The 19,981-nt window shown below is 37.7% G+C and overlaps 1 protein-coding gene across 2 annotated transcripts in view; it reads right to left on the bottom strand.

The window, feature by feature from the left end:
• The window catches only part of VPS4B (vacuolar protein sorting 4 homolog B), a 51,727-nt gene that overhangs the window by 21,331 nt on the left and 10,415 nt on the right, over positions 1 to 19,981 (bottom strand). For both annotated transcript variants that reach the window (XM_037805711.1, XM_037805712.1), the window contains exons 2-5: positions 14,416 to 14,527; positions 12,802 to 12,958; positions 5,986 to 6,053; positions 3,439 to 3,558 (exon numbers count right to left, since the gene is read on the bottom strand). In XM_037805711.1, coding sequence (XP_037661639.1) covers positions 3,439 to 3,558; positions 5,986 to 6,053; positions 12,802 to 12,958; positions 14,416 to 14,527 — 457 coding nt within the window. The remainder of the gene's footprint in view (positions 1 to 3,438; positions 3,559 to 5,985; positions 6,054 to 12,801; positions 12,959 to 14,415; positions 14,528 to 19,981) is intronic.

Raw genomic sequence — 19,981 nt, 5'->3', positions numbered from 1 at the left:
TTGCCCTGGTCTTAACCAGATCTGCTTCATTCATATCACTAATTGAAGTCTGGGCTCTTTTTCAGCTTTTTTTTTTTTTTTGACAGTGGCTGTATGCACTAATACTGACATTCATATCTGCCGAGCTCTAGCTCTGAGTTTCAGGTGTCTCAGAGATATTCATTGTTCCAGAGACCAATCAGGTTATACGCTAGGGGCTCAGCATCTCAAAGTTTAGAGATAGGCATTACAATTCAGGGATAGAGTTAACTGCTGTAAGAGCTTACAATCTAGGGACTATTACAATTATTATGTCCACGTTAGGCTGTGTTCTAAGATTCAATTCTGAGTTTACACATTGTAGTTAGTCCATATTGGTGAGGCATCATCCCTTTCACCATGTTTTCTCCAACACTTTTACTCAAATACATATATTTTCCTACAATTTTATAGAGTTATATTCACATACCATACATTTATCCACAGTGTACAATCAGTTGTTCATGGTATCATCATAAAGTTGTACATTTATCACCACAATCAGCACTTGAACATACTGATTACTACAAGAAAAATTGTTTCTTTTTTAGCAATAAGAAAAAAATGATAAAAAGAAAAATAACATGTCATACAATATACTAGTAAGGACAGCAAATAACACCACTACCAAGAATCCCATATTCCTCCCCTATATCCCCTTCTCATATACATTTAGCATTGGCATATTGCCTTTGTTACATTTAATGGAGGTATATTACAATGTTACTGTTGACCATAGACTCCAGTTTGCTTTGATTATGTTTTTTCCTGAATGCCATCCCCTTTTCAACTCTCTACATGGTTGACGTTCATTTGCTTTCCCACATGCAAAAACATTTTTATATTTGTATATTTAGTAACAGTCATTGGCCACTCCAGTTTCTGCCAAGTTATACAGTCCCAGTCTTTATCATCTATGTTTACCTCTGGTGTCATACATTCTCCTATCCCACCTCTTTCAGCTTTACTTACAGACATCTTTGTTCAGTGTACTTACAATACTGTGCTACCATCACACAGTATTATGCTATCTATTTCTGGATCTATGCAATCAATCCTAAACATTCTGTAGTCCTTCAGCATCAAATGGCTGGTCTCTGCCCTCTTTCTATCTCCTGGTCGCCTGTGTTGTCAGCTTTTAACTCCCAAAGTTTGTTCATTAATGTCTGTTCATATTAGTGAGACCATACAGAATCTGTCCTTTTGTTTCTGGCTAACTTCACTCAACATAATGTCCTCAAGGTTCATCCACATTATTACATGATCCATGTCTTTGTTCTGTCTTACAGCTGCATAATATTCCATCATGTGTATATACCACAGTTTGTTTATCTACTCGTCCTTTGATGGACATTTGGGCTGTTTCCATCTCTTGGCAATTGTGAATAATGCTGCAATAAACATCAGTTTACAAATGTCTGCTTGTGTCTTAAGTTTCAGTTCCTCTGAGTATATACCCAGCAATGGAATAGCTAGGTCATATGGCAAATCTATATTTAGCTTCCTGAGGAACCTCCATACTGTCTTCCAGAGTGGTTGCACCATTCTACATTCCCACCAACAATGAATAAGTGTGCCTCTTTCTCCACATCCTCTCCAGCACTTGCCATTTTCTGTTTTTTGGATAATGGCCATTCTGGTAGGTGTGAGATGATATCTCATTGTGGTTTTGATTTGCATTTCCTTAATAACCAGTGAAGTTGAGCATTTTTTCATGTTTTTGAGCCGTTTGTATTTCCTCTTCAGAAAAATGTCTGTTCATGTCTTTTGCCCATTTTTTAATTGGATTGTTTGTTTTTCTGTTATTGAGATGCAGGATTCCTTTATATATTCGGGATATTAAACCCTTATCTGATATGTGGTTTCCAAATATCATCTCCCATTGTGTAGGTTGTCTTTTTACTTTTCTGACAAAGTCCTTTGATGTACAAAAGTGTTTAATTTTGAGGAGATCCCATTTGTCTATTTGTTCTTTGGTTGCTAGCGCCTTGGGTGTGAGATCTAAGAAACCACCTCCTGTCACAAGATCTTTAAGATATTGCCCTACATTTTCTTCTAAGAGTTTTATGGTCTTGGTGCTAATGTTTAGGTCTTTGATCCACTTTGAGTTAATTTTGGTATAAGGTGTGAGATGGACATCCTCTTTCATTCTTTTGGAAATGGATATCCAGTTCTCCAAACACCATTTATTGAACAGGCTGCTCTTTCCCAGTTGCTTTGGCTTCACTGACTTATCAAAGATCAGTTGTCTGTAGATGCGAGGGTCTACTTCCGAACACTCAATTCGATTCCATTGAATGATTTAAAGAAAAGACTATAAAAAGTAAAAATGGTCCACATATTTGGCAAAATGCATGAAGAGATACATAAATGACTCATGTTTGGGAAACACTAGTATAAGTATTGTAACACAATATGAATTCAGCTGCATTTTTGTACCTGCCTGGGATAATGATGTCAACCTTGACACCTTCATGTCATATTCCTGAGGTTACGCTGGTTGTAATTCGTACCTGGGAGCTAGCTAGACAGCGCGTGGCCCACAGGTCCTTGCTCTTCATCACTGTTCTATATGACATCACTGTCTGGACCTGTTCAATATGAGGCGAGTATCACGGATTTGCTCTCTACATAAACCAGCTTGTTTGCAAAAGGAAAAACCTCTGCTTCACTATTAAGATTGTGGGGAGAGCCATATCACAAACACAGGCTATCAGTCACATAAAGGTCAAATGGGAAGGAATGCTTCAGCAGAGACCAACCACTAACTGCTGAAACTTAAACTATATCCAGCAGCATTTGCTTCATGGTAATGAGCTGTCCCTTTGCTACCAGAGGATAGGCAGTTTATCTGAAATTATTAAACAATTATTACTCTTCTTTTTTAAATATGGAAATACTGTCTAAAACTAATACATGTCCGTTGCAAAAAATTCAGATGAAAGTCAAAAGAAAAAATCACCTGTAATCTTATCTCCTAGGCATACATCAACATTTTAACTATCAAAACATTTTCACCTACTTTTCAGTACACACATTTGTTTAACAAAAATGGAATCATGCCACACATATTTCATAACTTGCTTTTTGACCTTAATAATATATCATAGACATTTTCCATGTCAATAAATTATAATGTAGTCCTAAATTAATTAATGTAGATGTACATGGTACTTTTCAATAAGTGCATGGCAGTGAACTACTCTTATCCTCTACTGATTGGCATTTAGGTTGTTTTTATATAATATATGTATTTTAAAAGGCAATAAACATCTTTGCATAAAGAAATATCACCCCCTTATTTCACTCAAAATTTAAGATAATAACCCAAAATATGGTGGATGAGAATTGAGAATGCTTTACCTCAGTCAATGCATTTTGAACAAAAATCATCAGATAAAATTATTTAAATCATCTCACCCGTAAAAAGATGAGGAAATTTAATAGGCAATATCACAGCCTCCTTAAGTGCTTCTTTGGCTCCCTCCAGACCAGCCACATCGCTCCATTTCACATTTGGTCGCTCTATAACAATGGCACCTACAAAAAATTAATTACCTTTAAATTAAGGAAGACAATTTAATCAAAGTTAGAACACAACATGAAATAATGATGTTAAAGAAATGCATTATAAAATTGCCTGGAAAAGTTTTATGCAATAAAAGGTCTTCTGCGCTAGTGTGATGAGGGAGTAGTTGTCAGAGAATGGTCAGCTGGAGTTGGCGACCTGGGCTGGGGTGGCTGGATAACCTCAGGTAAGTCACTTAACTTTTCTAGCTCAGCTCCTTCATTTGTGAAATGACAATAATACCATCTGCCCAAGCTGCACAGACAGGGTCATGTAAGGATCAAATGACATCATGGAGACTAAAGTGCTTGGAAAAGCACCAAACATTATGTAAACTGGTTCTAACATTTGAATACACCGATTCTGGGGTAGGAAAAGTCTTTGTTCTATAGGGCTGACCTACTATTTCTCCTTTTTATCAAACGAAAAGACATTGCTTAATAGTTTGTCAAATTATATACGGGAAGGGATTCTTGGAAAATACAACCAAAACACTTTGATTGTACTTTGAATTATGTAAGTTTATCCAGTCTTTAGTTATATTACTTCTAAGTTAGTTAACCTCAAAAAAAGTTACTGAAAACCCAAATTAGCTAACAGAAAAGCCAAATCATAAGCCCATTTTTAATTCTAATGATCAAATATTACACTTAATGCCATAACCTGAAACAGAGGTAAAACTGTTTTGGGAGAAAAGAACAGGGAAGATTCAAAAACAGACATTATAGTGTGCAATCTATCAGCAAACCATTAAATTAAAAATGGGAAAAAAAGATTCCCAGGTATGAGAGGCTAGGACTCCTTTCATATTCTATTATCATTCTGAAGTTCCAAATAAATTTCCTCGTTAAATGTTTTAAACATTTTCCTTTTTATACATTCCTGGCCCTTATCATAACTGATAAGGAATTTAAAGAAATGTCCTCTATGAAAAGTTGGTTGTATCTTTCCCATAGTAAAGATACAATCCAATTTTTACTGGGGGTGGCAGAGGGCAGAAGGGATGGTAGTGATGGTGAAGGGGAACAAAGCCAAAACCAAAAGACCAGAGACAGAAGAAAGGTTCCTGGCCCTACAATTGAAACGAAGCCACAGGCAAGAAGCCCTGGTCACCTCACAAAGACTCACTGAGCCCTGATGAGGGCCGGCTCTGCTCCAGGCTGTCGGGAAGCAGCAGTGGGAACCCAAAGTTTCTGTGCTTAGACAATATATCCACCACTGAAGTTCTTGGCATATAAAAATGCTCTCTACCCTCATTAACTGTACTATTTTCAAGATACCATTCTTATTAAAGTATTCTCCTATACATCCCAGTGGGCTTCGTAAAACACAAATATTACCAAAATGAAGAGACTTGTGAAACAACGTTACAAGTCTGGCCAAGCTTGGTATATTCACCCTTCACTAACCAAGGCTGAACTTATGTAATAGAATTCTTCCCAGTTACTCATTCTAGTTGGTGAGATTCAAATTAACAACATACATATTAGCAATGACTGAGCCTAAAACTCAACTTGAAAAATTATTAGCTAGCATGATCAACAAACAATCAAATCTCAGCAATTAAAGAAGCCAGCAATTAAACAGATGCCTTTCTAGATACATAAGAACTACCATTTAATGAGTCCCTACAATTTGTCAGATATCACATTAGAAATTTTTACAGTCACTGATCATTGAATAGCCCTGACAGGATGGTATTATTAATTTCCATTTTAGAGATGGAGACTCAGACTCCAAGAAGTTAGGTAACTTGCCCAAAATTAGACAGCCAGACTCTGGGGTGGAATCCAGATCTGAATGGAGCCAACACCTCTGCCTTTTCTATGCTGCCATTATCCTAGAGTAGAGGAGACTGAGAGGACTTTTATGGGTTTGCAAGGTAAAAGCAGGTAACTTTAAAGAGATAAATGTATGTGGGAACACTGAAACAGGATAAAAAAGCAGATGAGGAGTAACAGGTAGGAAACATGAATGAATAAGCAATGAATAAGCTACATTAACAATCATAAAGGTCAAGTGCAAGTCCTAATTCATTCTGCTCCTTGGACAGTAAAATCTAATTCTAACAGATTCTGTAGTACGCTAATAGTTTAAATGCTACCTTTGGAAAAGGGAGAAAATATGATCAAATGAAAGAAAATAAGCTAAGAGCCTTTTTAAGGGAGACATAAAACCAAACATTATTTTTACTACATGAATAAAACCAAAACCATTAGACACCCCAGAGAGCAAACCCTATGAGAATGTTCCAAACAAAGTCCACACTGACTATAGGAACCAAGTCCATTCCTGAAACTCATGTAAGTATAGGAAAAATATATAGATAATTCAAACAGAAAATTCACTCTGAATCTTTTTAATAACAAAGCAAATTGAAGAATGAAATCTTAAGCAACCTTGAAGTTGATTCTGTAGTTTCTTTTTTTCAGGATCATCAGATTCTCCTTCCCCATCACTGTCATTCCTGATAAAAAGAATTTAATATATTCAAATGACAACTCATTGCTAGCAAATAAAATAAGGCAAACATGAAGGAAAGATTAACCTGAAATATTTTACAATTAAACAGCAAAAGAAGACATTCATATTAAAAGTTTGCTTATTTTATTATTTTTAAGAATACATGTAATAAAATAGTAAGCAAGCACATGATCAATCAATATGGAATTATGGAGAGAAACAGGACAAGAACATCAGAACGAAGTCAGAAATTAGCTCCCAATTCCCATAACAAACCTATGCATGTATTAATTTATAAATACACGCTCCATACCTCACTCCACAAAGGATTTAAGATGAATTGCGGAGAGGCATAAGCAACGATAATAAGGTATCAGGACCAGGCAAAATATGTATTAGAACAAGAAGCCATAACTGGGGGAGGAGGGGGTGGGGGGTGTTTGTTGGGGGAAAAGGGGAGACCCAGAATACTGATTATGTAAGGTATAAAGTTCTATAACCTTTGGTCTGGGAGTTCAAAGGATGGACGAAGCTTCCTGATGAAAATGAACTGAGCCCAGAGAGCAAGTGAAGCAACTCAGGCATTTCAAACCTAAGGAATTTATGCTGAGGAAATAATTTAAAATGAGTCAAAGGACTTGACTATAAGAATAATCATGGCAGCACTGTTTATAATAGGGAAAAAAAATAGGAATAATGTATTTTAAATTACAGGGATTGGCATATGACAGAATACATTGCAACTTTTAAAAAGAATGTTGTATTTATCTTGTATCCTGCCACTTTGCTGACTTCCTTTATTAGTTCCAGAAGCTTCCTTGTGTATTCTTTGGGATTTTCTATATACAGGATCATGTCATCTGTGAATAGGGATAACTGGACTTCTTCATTTTCAACATAGGTATCATTTTTTTATATTTTTTTAATTTTGAATATAGCATATGTACATAGAAGTGATAACTTTCCAAGTGCAATTTAACAAGTAGACAGCAAATTTCAAAAAAATATTATAGGCTGCAGTTCCAAAATTTCAGTCATTTCCTTATTATGAAATATAACATATATACAAAAAGGTAATATCTTTCAAAGTATTACTTAATAAGCAGATACACAGGAAATTTCCAAAGTTGCTATGAGTTACAGTACCATAGTTTCAGTTACTTCCTTATTGTAAATATAACATATATACAAAAAGGTATAGCTTTCAAATTACAATTTAACAAGTAGCTACAGAACAAATTTCAAAGGATGCTATGTGTTACAGTTCCACCATTTCAATTCTTTCCTTCTAGCTATTCTAAGACTCTAGCAACTAAAAAAAAGAAAATTATATAAATATTCAGTATTCATAATCCTTTGTTAAATTCCATCTTGTCTTTTGCTACCGCTTCCTCTAGTTTATCACTCTCCCCATCTTCAAGGATGTCTAGGCAGTGACCACCCTAACCTGTTCATGTTGAAAAGGGGTGTCAACTTTATAAGGAAAGGGGACACATCTAGTTAATGTTCTTGAAGAGGCTATCGCCTCTGGGTTTGGGGACTTACCCGGCATAGGGGCACTCTAAAGGATTTAAGTCTCTGAAGAATAACTCAGTGAATGAAACTCAGTCCCAGTCTGGGATCTGGGTATTCTTTAAGGTTTTTGGGACTACTGTTGACTTGGGCTTATCATATTGTGGTCATTTGGCACATCTACTTGAAGCATGCATAGGAGTAACCTCCAGGATAGCCTCTTAACTCTATTTGAATTCTCTTAGCCACTAAAACCTTATTTTGTTGCCTTTCTTTTCCCCTTTTCGGTCAAAAAGACAATCTCAATCTCTCGATGCCAGGGTCAGGCTCATTCCCGGAATCCATGTCCCATGTCTCCAGGAAGGCTCATTCATCTTGAGGATCCTGTCCCACATCGGGGGGGAGGGTGATGAATTTATTTGCAGAGTTAGGCTTAGAGACAGAAAGTCCACATTTGAGCAACAAAAGAGGTTCTCTGGAACCTCCGAGGCATAATTAAAGGTGGGCTTAGCCTCCTCTTTATAACTTTATGTTTCACCTGAGAAAGCCTCAATATCGAGGGCTTGACTTACAATGCACAGGGTTCCCAAGTTCACACAACATATGTTATGCCTACAATAATCTATCCATGTCTCACATTCTTATCACTTAGCTATACAATCCTCATCACTCTCCATTTTAAACAATTCTCATGACCCAAAACATCCCATAGCTCCTGTCAGCCTTCAATTATTTGTCCCTAGTATTTACGTAACTAGTATGGTATTCCCATTATAGTCCTTAGTATGCAATATATAAATTTTTCCCATATACCCTTCTGTTGTCAACTCTCTGCGCTAGTGTCATACCTTAGATAGGTGCTTGCGTGATATACTTCATACCTTAGAAGTATATCACACAAGCACCTATCTATATTTGTGGTGATCTGTGGGAAACGCCTTTAAACAAGCTGTTTCAATCCTATTCACCTTCAATACAGTTCTGATACTTATAATCCCATTAATAAGCAATTGTTACCCCTATCTATTACCATACCTTTGAAGTCACCATCATTAACATATCTGAACATGTTAGATTATTATTCCCCCTTACCAGCTACGTCTATCACTAGGCCCCTAATATTCTACATTATAAGACATTGATTTTACATTGTTCAGATAGTTCACAGAAGTGGTAACATAAAATATCTCTCCTTCTGTGTCTGACTTATTTCACTCAGAATTACATCTTCAAGGTTCATCCATGTTGCCATGTTTCAGGACCTTGTCAATTTAGGTATTTTTTTTTTCTTTCTCTGGCCTGATTGCTCTGGCTAGAACTCTCTATATAATGTTGAATAACAGTGGTCAAAGTAGGCATCCTTGCCTGGTTGTTGATCTTAGCAGAAAAGCTTTCAATCTTTCACCACTGAGTCTATTTGCTGTGAGTTTTTCATAAATGTCCTTTATCATGTTAAGAAAGTTCTCTCTATTTTAAACCATATATCTGATAATGGTTTAATACCCAGAATATATAAAAAACTTCTAAAATCCAACATTAAAAGACAAACAACCCAATCAAAAAATGGGCCAAGGATATGAATAGACATTTCTCCAAAGATGATATTTAAATGGCCAATAAGTATATGGAAAGATGCTCAACATCATTAGCCATTAGAAAATGCAAGTTCAAACTACAACAAGATGCCACTTCACACCCACCACAATGGCTATTAAAAAAAAAAAAACCAAAAAACTTAAAAAAAAAACAAGGGTTAGCTGAAGATGTGGAGAAAAAGGAACCTTCATATATTGTTTGTGGGAATATAAAAGAGTGCAGCCACTGTGGAAAACAATTTGGCAGTTCCTCAGAAAATTAATCCTAGAATTATCATATGACCTGGGAATTCTACTCCTAGGTATATATCCCAAAGAACTGCAAGCAGAGACTTGGCAGATATGTCAGTACACCAATGTTCACTGCAGCATTATTCACAATAATTAAAAAAGTGGAAGCAACCCAAGTGTCCATCAACAGATGAACGGAAAAACAAAATGTGGAATATACATACAGCGGAATATTATTCAGAAACAAAAAGAAGTGAAGAACTGGTACATGCTACAACATGATGAACCTTAAAGATATCATGTTGAGTAGAATAAGCCAGACACAAAAGGGCAAATATTATATGATTTATCGTAAAATTAACACATTCAAAGGACAGAAAGCAGTATAGCGGTTATGAAGGGTGTCAGGGTGGGAAGGGAGAGTTATTGCTAAATGAGTATGAGTTTTGGTTTAGGATGATGACAATAGTCTGGAAATAGTGGTGAAGTTACACAGTATTGTAACTGCACTCAATGTCAAAGAATTGCCCACTTAAAATAGTAAAAATGGTATTTATGTCATGTATATTTTACAACTAAAAATAAATTTTTTAAAAAAAGAATGTAGAAATAGTTGACTGAAAAGATGTTCATTTTATAATTTTGAGTGAAAAAGTGATGAAAACAATAAATATGGCATTAAATCATTTCTTAACATAAATTATAAAGGCAGATAAAAAGCTTGACAAATTTATCCCAAAATGGGATTGTCCTTGTTATCTTTGGATGATGGGGTTATGTGTAGGCAGATCCTGCAAACTGACTTACTCAACACTCATTCCAACCTCCTTCTACCATGCCTTCTTCTGCTGTAAAGGCTTGTTCTCATAAAAAAAAAAACAACTGTCTTTCCTAGGCTCCCTTGCAGCTAGGGTTCCACATGAGACCTAAGTTCCACCAAGAAGACGTAGCTTTGCAATACTCAGAAGGCAGAACCAAGCACAGTGAGGTGGAGGCTGTACACAAGATCAAATTATCTGGCAAAATCACCGGTTTTTCTAAGGAAGCCAAGGCAGAGGTTATCCTTTCTGTTTCCAAGCATTCTCAGGGACCAGCAACCATGGGATCTCTACTAAAACACTGTTATGGCTGGGCATTTCTCTTAGCTATATGGAATCCAAGCTCTGACCCCTAAATCCTGTGACATATCCCATAATAAATCCCTCTTTTCTTAAGTTAGCCAAAGCAGGCCCTGCTTCGTGAAATTAAGATTGCAGATTAATACAGCCGAAGTACTGGCATCCCCTTGTTAAGTGACCATCTCAGGAAAGATCATTAGAGAGCCTTTACGCAAGACCAGAAGTGTCTCAAAAGACATGGAAAGAGAGAATGTTTCTGCTGGCAAGGGGGCCTCAGTGAGGGTTCCAGGTCCTAAGCACTTGAAGTCAGCTGAATTTTTCCCAATACTGTTATTTAAATCTGGAGTCTCAGTCTTCCAATAAATGTTCTAACTTTTGTGTAAAAAACCTGGTAAAGTTCAACCCATGTTAAAATTCAGTAATCTGTAAGATCAGACAGTGGTCTGATTTTTGTTATGTCAAAGCTATAGCTGCAGAAAAGAAAACATTCTTAGAAAATATCACAGAAACTCCCTGGTTCCCTGACCATCTCTTGAACAGAGAATATAAAACCATGAGCTTGTAATTTTGTTGAGACTCTCCCATGTAGTCTGAGGCACTCAGTCAACTCTGATCCTTCTATTCCTCATGACCTTCAAAATGGTCCATGGCAGCAGCCCCAAAGCCCTGCCTTCAGGGAACTTCTTTCCTGGTGACCTGAGAGGATTGTAGAAGTAGCTTGTGCCACCGCATACCATTAACTATGAACTATGAATCTCACATCCGCCAAAACTAACCAGACCCTCACTACTTTCAAACCCACCCAGGCCAGATAACCCATCCCAGATTCTCATTTTCCTGAGTCTGTCACCTGGACCCACTTCTGGTAACAATATAGTGGTCAGAAAAGGTCTGGCTAGAATATGTTCCCACTGCTAGCATAAGCCTGGCATGGATATATTAGGAGTTGAATAAATAAGTTCTGCATTTGTAATTTCCCTACCCAGGAAGACATTCCAAAAAATGAGTTTCAATGTTTTGAAATTAAGCTGGGCTGCTTTCTTTACAATGACAAAATGAACCAAATATAATGCAAAATCCATTCTGAAAATCTTTACATAAGATATCCAAACTATTATTTACATGATTGGATTTATTTTTCACTTTGTTTACATTTCATAACCACGTGGTTAGTACTGATTAAGAGCCCTAGTAGTCAAATATTTAACTCACAGATCACCACTGTAATTTTAAACTTCAATATTACATAATGCCCAGAGTAAAGAATGGAATACTATGCCTATAAATGTCTTCCCCTTTTACTAGCAAGTAGTTATGGAAAGCTATTTAAGCTATATCATCCCCTAAGCATGGTTTAAACTAAGGGTGGGCAAATTTTTTCTGTAAAAGGCCAGAAAGTATTTTAGGTTGGTGGGCCATGAGGTCTCTCGAAGCTACCTGACTTTGCCATTATAGCATGAAAGCAGCTGTATGTTCACTGTAGCTGTATGGCCACGTGCACAGGGTGCTGTCCAGAGGTAAGCCCTGGGTAACCCCTGCGGCCCCTCTCCACTATTCTTCCCCAGCCTGTCTTGGAACGATTTGAGCTGGTTCATCTTTTATTCACAGACAAAAGAGAGGCTGTGTTCCAATAAAACTTTTACACAATCAGGAGGCTGGCTGAGATCTGGCCCATGGGTCATTGTGGTAGTGTGGAGCTGTATGTACCCCAGAAAAGGCCATGTTCTTTTAATCCATTCTTGTGGGTGCAGACCTATTGTGGTTGGGACCTTTTGGTTAGGTTGTTTCAATTGAGATGCGACCCACCCAATTCAAGGTGGGTCTTAATCCCTTACTGGAGTCTTTGATGAGAGGATAAAAGAAAGAAACATTTGGGAAGAGTTAGAGAGAGAGAAATGACCCAGAGATGCTGAGAGAGATCCCATAAATACTCAGAGAGAAAGCCACCGGAATCAGAAGCTGAAAGCAACAAAACCCAAGAGCGAAGGACCAGCTGACGCTGGCCCTGTGCCTTGCTATCTGATAGAGGAACCCCAGATGCCAGCAGCCTTTTGTCAGAGAAAATATCTTCCTCCTGATGCCTTAATTTGAACATTTTCATGGCCTTAGAACTGTAAAATTGTAACCTGATAAATCCCCATTGTAAAAGCCAATTCATTTCTGGTATACTGCATTCCAGCAGCTTTAGCAAACTGGAACAGTCATAGCTGGCCAATACCTAGTTTAAGCAAAGGAAATTTACTTCACAAATTAAAAATTAAAAGGTACTAGAAAATCTAACACTTAAAATACATACCCTTTCTCATCTGCTGGACTCGGTTGTCCCTCTTTTACTGGTTTCTGTGGTTTTTTTTCTTTCTTTTTCAGGTACTCCTTTAGTTTTTCTGCTCTATCAAGATATTCTGTACACTTTGCCCTGATATTTTGCTTGGCTTTATCGCTCTGTGCTTCATCTATTGAAGGGAAATGAGAGATTTTTTTCCATTAGTATTTGCCACAGGAAAGGTTTAAATATTTAGGTATACTTCTTTTTTAAACTTTCCATTTTGAAACACTTTCAAACTTACAGGAGAGTTACAAAAATAATACACACCCCATACAGAGAACTCCAACATCCCCTGTTCCCCCAGAGACCCAGATCCACCAATCTCAACATTTTGCCACATCATTCTTTCTTTCTTTCTATGTATCCATCCATCCATCCATCCATCCATCCATCTCTCTCTATATCCATCTGTCTATCTATCAATTTAAGTGTATTTTTTAAACAAGGAAAATCTATTCTGGCCAAAGGAAGAAAGATCATCTCAAGTTCATCATAACCATGACTATTAAACCTTTTCTACTTCTTTCCCCAGCAGGGTGGGAGGCCAAGAGGTCTCAGTCAGAAAGAAATCTGAGCAAGAGAGCAGAACACTTTACGTTGGTGTTAAATAACAAGATATTTATTAATTTGTAGGTTTCATACTCTTCTCTTACATTTAATGCAATAGTTGAAGGCTTGCTTGTCTCACACAAACCCAATTATAAAGAAAGACAAGTAAGATTAAAACAGTAGTAACCATTTCCATTCATGACTATAGAAGCTTTATTTCGGGGTATAAAAAGTGATGGAAATTCCATATATTATGTATACTACCACTGTAGTAATTTCACTACATAAAGGCCTCTGTCAGGATGATTTTCAAAAGCAGACTTAGCAATACCCACAGTGCACTGGGTTATAGCCCCACATGCTTTTCCAAAACAACAACTTACATGACTCATTCTTTATTTAGCTTTAATTTGACAGAAAATCTCAAAATTAAATGAGAAGGTTCAAAAGAAAATCTTAAATGATCTCACTGCTAAAATTTTCATTTAAAAATAACTTTAAAGTTTACCAAAAAGACATCTTTTCTTAGATATAAGGCTCTTCTTTCTTATATGTGCAGCATTAGGTTTAAGATCCACAAAGGTAGGGTTTTTACTTCCTTTTTCCCCCCCTGTTGTATCCCCAGGGCCCTAGAGCAGTGTCTGGCACATGGTAAATGTGCAATTGATCTTTGTAAAATGCACAAACATAATGTTTCCCGATCTACGTTTAAAACAGAATATTTTGAAAGAGATGCTTAGTAAAAGAGTAAATTCAGATTAAATAATTTTGGTGTATTTCCAGTAAAATAAAAAAGTATTTCCACTGACTATACGGCATTTTAAGATGTTCAGATGTACAAAATAACAACTGTGATAGCTGTTTACTTTGTTAGCTAAGTTCGAGTGCTTAAAAAGTTGCTAGAGTAGTAGTAGGAAATGTTTTGCAAATGGATGGGTTTTGAATTTTCTGGCATTTTATTTCAATTTTATTAAACAAAATTAATTAATTTTTTCTTTTATTATTTTTTAAGTAAAAAATAAGTTACTAACTTACATTTAATTACATGAAGAAAATACTGTACAGCATGTTGGTAGAGTCGAAGGGCTTCTTCATAGTTCCCAGCTTTGTCTTCTTGTGCAGCTTTGTTAGCAAGTTCTATTGCTTTCTGTTGGAAGAGAGGCAAAATAATGGCCTTAAAAGCAAAGCAAAAGCAGTCTGAAGCAGATAATCACATGGAATTTTTTTTTAATAAAAGCAATCTTAAAACAAATCTGTCTTTTCTTCTAAATCACAAAATTGTATTTTATTAGAAATTATTTATAAAATGCAAATTAAATTTATTATATGGAAAATGCTACTATGAATAATATTTTAATACGTATCACTAAGATTCTAATATAATTTTCACTGAACAAAAGTCAAACTTAGGGTTAGTAAGAAATGATCTAATAATCTGAAAGCTCAAATGAAAAAAAGCATTCAGGGAAATGTTCAAAAACATAAATGGAGTAAAACCCTTTCTGAACTAACAGGGCAATGGAATATCAAGAATCTGAAAAACACCCAAATCTTTTGATCCAGAAATTCACTAAAATGTTTATTAAGCAAAGACATAAACCAGAGCAGTTTTTAAAACAACAAAACCTGGAAACTTAAATCTTAAATAGCAAAAGGATGCCAAACAACAGAATATTATAGTATTATTAAAATAATATTAAGAAACATTTGTAATAACATAGAAAGTACTTACAATCAAAGTTCTTAAAAATCAGGGTACAACACTGTATATGTACCATGAGTTCAACTATTTGCAACAAAAACAAAACACAGGGAAAAGAAGGGAAGGAAATTTAACAGAGCTTATCTTTGACTAGTAAAACTTCATTATATTTTTCCTTTTCTAATTTTTCATGTCTTCTAAAAAAGGTCATATTGAACATGGACTACTTTTGTAATGCTGAAAAAAAAAAAAAACCACCCCAGAAATAGAGCCACACAAGTATGTCCAACTGATTTTTGACAAAGATGTGAAAGCAAGTCAATGGAGGAAGGAAAGCTTTTTTAAGAAATTGTGCTGGAAAAACTGAATTCCACAGTTAAAAAAAAAGCTCAACCTAAACCTCAGATTTTCCACAAAAATAACTTAAAAATGAACTATGGACTAAAATATAAAACTATAAAACTTTTAGAAAAAGCATAGGAGAAAAATCTTCAGGATCTAGTGCTAGGCAAAGAGTTAACAGACTTGACACAAAAAACATACTGCACAAAAGAAAAAAATGAAAAACTGGACATTATCAAAGTTAAAACCTTTTGCTTTGTGAAAGATCCTGTTAAAAGGATGAAAAGAGAAGCTACAGACTGGGAGAAATATTTGCAAACCACATATCTGATGGAGGACTAGTATCTAGAATATATAAAGAACTATCAAAACCGAACAGTAAAACAACAAATAAGCCAATTAGAAAATAGGCGAAAGACGTGAATGGGCATTTCATTGAAGAAATTATAGACGGCAAATAAGCATATAAATAGACGTTTAACATCACCAAGTCCTTTGGGAAATGCAAATTAAAACCAAGAGTTATCACTACACAATCAGAAAGCCTAAAACAAAAATAGAGGCAACATTAAATGCTGGTAAGGACGTAGAGAAACTTGATCACTCATATACTGCTGGTAGAAAAATAAAATGTACAGCCCCTGTGGAAAGCTGTTCGGCTATTTCTTACAAAACATGCAAGTACCATATGAACCAGCAACTGCACTCCTGGGCATGTGTCCCAGAGAAATGAAAACTGATATTTCACAAAAACTTGAATAAGGATATTCCAGATGTCCTTTAACGAGGGTGTATTAGTCAGGGTTCTCTACGGAAAAAGAATAAACAAGAGGTATCTATAAATAAAATATGCATGAGTCCAAATTTTGAAGGGCAAGCAGCAAACTGGCAACTCCAATGAAGGTGTTTGATGACCTCCTCAGGCAGCGAACTGGCAACTCTGATGAAGGCGTTCGATGAACTCCTCAGGAAATGGTTTGCTGGTTGGCCGAAGAAGAAGTGAAGGTTCTCTAAGTTTCTCTCTTAAAAGTCTTCAATTGGATTAAATCCAGCTGATTGCATTCTCTCATTGTGGAAGACACGCCCTTTGTTGATGTAATCAGCCACAGCTGTGGACAATTGACTATTTAATAAACCAGCCTTCTGGTTTATTAACCAGCCACAAATGTCCTTGCAGGCCAGAGCTTGCTGGACCAGATACCTGGACAGCATCACCTGGCCAAGTTGACACATGAACCTAACCATCACAGTCCACCCCTTGTCTACTTGTCAGTCATACATATCACCTTAAACCATACTTATTCTCTAAGTAGAGAACAATAACAGACATATATTTCGCCTAACAATACTCAGCTGTGCTGCGTACAACTGGAAACGCACTAAATCTCTCCAAAATAGGGTGCAAGTCCTTGGCTGATATTAACTCTTAAACTTGATTTCCTTTAATTTAAATACTGCAAAATGAACAATACAGCTTATGTCCTATGATAAGGGGATAAGACAGGGAAGAAAACAAAGATATTTGCTTTACAGACAAATCCAAACACACTCATAACAAAACAAGGAGGAAATATTCATGCCATCATAGTCTTCGTTTCTGTAACTGTTTACATGGTCGTAGTTCATATTTGTCATTACCTTCTTCCACAACCAATTCAATGTTCCCTTTACCCTCAGCAAGCACTTCAGCTGGCCATGGTTCTTTGCCTGGTGGGGTGACACAAACCTTCATTCCTGAAATTTCTTGGCCATTGGTAGTCCTGCCTGGATTGGGTTGTTGCAGTTTTCCATTGACTTTAATCACAGAGCATGGTAGTACTAAGAGATGCCCTAGGGGATCTCCTGTATTCCAGGAAAACTCTTCTTTACCTCCATTGTGTAGTTGCAGTGCTACTTCCCCTTGATAGTCACGATCAATCACCCCAGCCAGTACAGTAATCCCCTTCCTGGCCTGTTGATTCAGAGGCATAAGAAGCCCAGAGTGGCCAGGTGGCAGTCTTAACTTCCAGTTCAATGGAATTATTGTTGCGTTTCCTGGTGAAAGCACTCCTCCTTCTGGAACTAAGACTCGTAGACCAACAGAGCTTAAGCTTGCAAGGACAGAGAGCAAAACTTTTCGTATTGGATCACTAGGAGTGATAGTGAGTGGTGCTACTCCTGTTTCTACCCCTTGATTCCTGGACCCGTGAATCCCGGCTAACGGAGAAACAGCACCATAGAGTGGACGCTGATTCAGAGCATACACAGCCTCCTGGAGAACACTGCCCCAGCCCTGCAAGGTATTGCCACCTAGTTGGCACCGTAATTGAGTCTTCAACAGGCCATTCCACCGTTCTATCAACCCAGCTGCCTCTGGATGATGGGGAACATAGTAAGACCAGAGAATTCCATGAGCATGTGCCCATTCCCTCACTTCATTTGCTATGAAATGGGTTCCCTGGTCAGATGCAATGCTGTGTGGAATACCATGATGGTAGATAATGCATTCTGTAAGTCCATGGATGGTAGTTTTGGCAGAACCACTGTGTGCAAGCAAGGAAGGCAAACCCATATCTGGAGTATGTGTCTATTCCAGTGAGAACAAATCACTGCCCTTCCATGATGGAAGTGGTTCAATGTAATCAACCTGACACCAGGTAGCAGGCTGATCACCTTGGGAAATGGTGCCATATTGGGGACTGAGTGTGGGTCTCTGCTGCTGGCAGATTAGGTACTCAGCAGTGGCTATGGCCAGGTTGGCCTTGGTGAGTGGAAGTCCATGTTGCTGAGCCCATTCATAACGTCCATCCCTACCACAAGACCACTTTGTTCATGAGCCCACTGGGCAATGACAGAAGTGTCTGGGCAAAGAGGCTGATTGGTATCCACCAAATGGGTCATCTTATCCACTTGATTATTAAAATTTTCTTCTGCTGAAGTCACCCTCTGGTGAGCATTCACATGGGACACAATTATCTTGTTTTTGCCCACTCAGGAAGGTCTATCCACATACCTCTTCCCCAGATTTCTTTGTCACCAATTCTCCAATCATGTTTCTTCCAAGTCTCTGACCATCCAGCTAAACTATTAGCAACAGCCCATGAATCAGTATACAAATGCAACTCGGGCCAGTTCTCCTTCCAAGCAAAGTGAACAACCAAGTTTACTGCTCAAAGCTCTGCCCACTGGGAGGATTTCCCCTCTCCACGGTCCTTCAGGGACACCCCAGAAAGGGGCTGCAGTGCTGCAGCTGTCCACTTTTGGGTGGTGCCTGCATATTGTGCAGAACCATCTGTAAACCAGGCCCGAGTTTTCTCTTCCTCAGTCAACTGATTGTAAGGAACTCCCCAAAGACGCCATAGCTGTGAGCTGGGTAAGAGAAGGTAAGGTGGAAGGAGTGGGGGGCATGGGCATTTGGGCCACTTCCTCATGTAATTTACTTGTGCCTTCAGAACCCGCTCGAGCCCTATCTCCTATATACCATTTTCATTTCATGACGGTGTGCTGCTTTATGGCTTGGCGGGTTGGACAACACCCAGCTTATGATAGGTAACTCAGGTCTCATAGTAACTTGGTGGCCCATGATTAAGCATTCTGTCTCTACTAAGGCCTAATAGCAGGCCAAAAGCTGTTTCTCAAATGGAGAGTAGTTATCTGCAGAGGATAGTAAGGCTTTAATCCAAAATCCTAAGGGCCTGCATTGAGATTCTCAGGAAATAAATAGCATCTCTATTTGCCACTGACACTTCTAGCACCATTGGATCAGCTGGATCATATGGTCCAAGTGGCAGAGCAGCTTGCATAGCAGCCTGGACCTGTCATAGAGCCTAATCTTGTTCTGGTCCCCACTCAAAACTAGCTTTTCTGGTCACTCGGTAAATGGGCTGGAATAGCACACCCAAATGAGGAATATATTGTCTCCAAAATCCAAAGAGGCCAACTAAGCATTGTGCCCCTTTTTTTGGTTGAAGGAGGGACCAGATTCAACAGGTTATCCTTCACCTTAGAAGGGATATCTCGACACGCCCCACACCACTGGACACCTAGAAATTTTACTGAGGTGGAAGGCCCCTGAATTTTTGTTGGATTTATCTCCCATTCTCTGACACACAAATACCTTACTAACAAATCTAGAGTAGTTGCTACTTCTTGTTCACTAGGTCCAGTCAACATGATATCATCAATATAATGGACCAGTGTGATGTCTTGTGAGAGGGAGAAATGATCACGATCCCTGTGGACAATATTATGACATAGGACTGGAGAGCTGATATATCCCTGAGTTAGCACAGTGAATGTATACTTCTGGCCTTGCCAACTGAATGCAAACTGTTTCTGGCAGTCCTTACTAATGGCTATTGAGAAAAAAGCATTTGCCAGATCAATAGCTGCATACCAGATAAAAGGGGATGTGTTGATTTGCTCAAGCAATGACACCACATCTGGAACAGCAGTTACAATTGGAGTCACCACCTGGTTAAGCTTACGATAATTCACTGTCATCCTCTAAGACCCATCTGTTTTCTGCACAGGCCAAATAAGAGAGTTGAATGGGTATGTGGTGGGAATCATCAGCCC

This window comes from Choloepus didactylus, chromosome 16 (assembly GCF_015220235.1).
Source record: "Choloepus didactylus isolate mChoDid1 chromosome 16, mChoDid1.pri, whole genome shotgun sequence".
Lineage (NCBI taxonomy): Eukaryota > Metazoa > Chordata > Mammalia > Pilosa > Megalonychidae > Choloepus > Choloepus didactylus.
The sequence above is the reverse complement of the archived record's forward strand: the minus strand, read 5'-3'. Positions and strand labels throughout refer to the sequence as shown.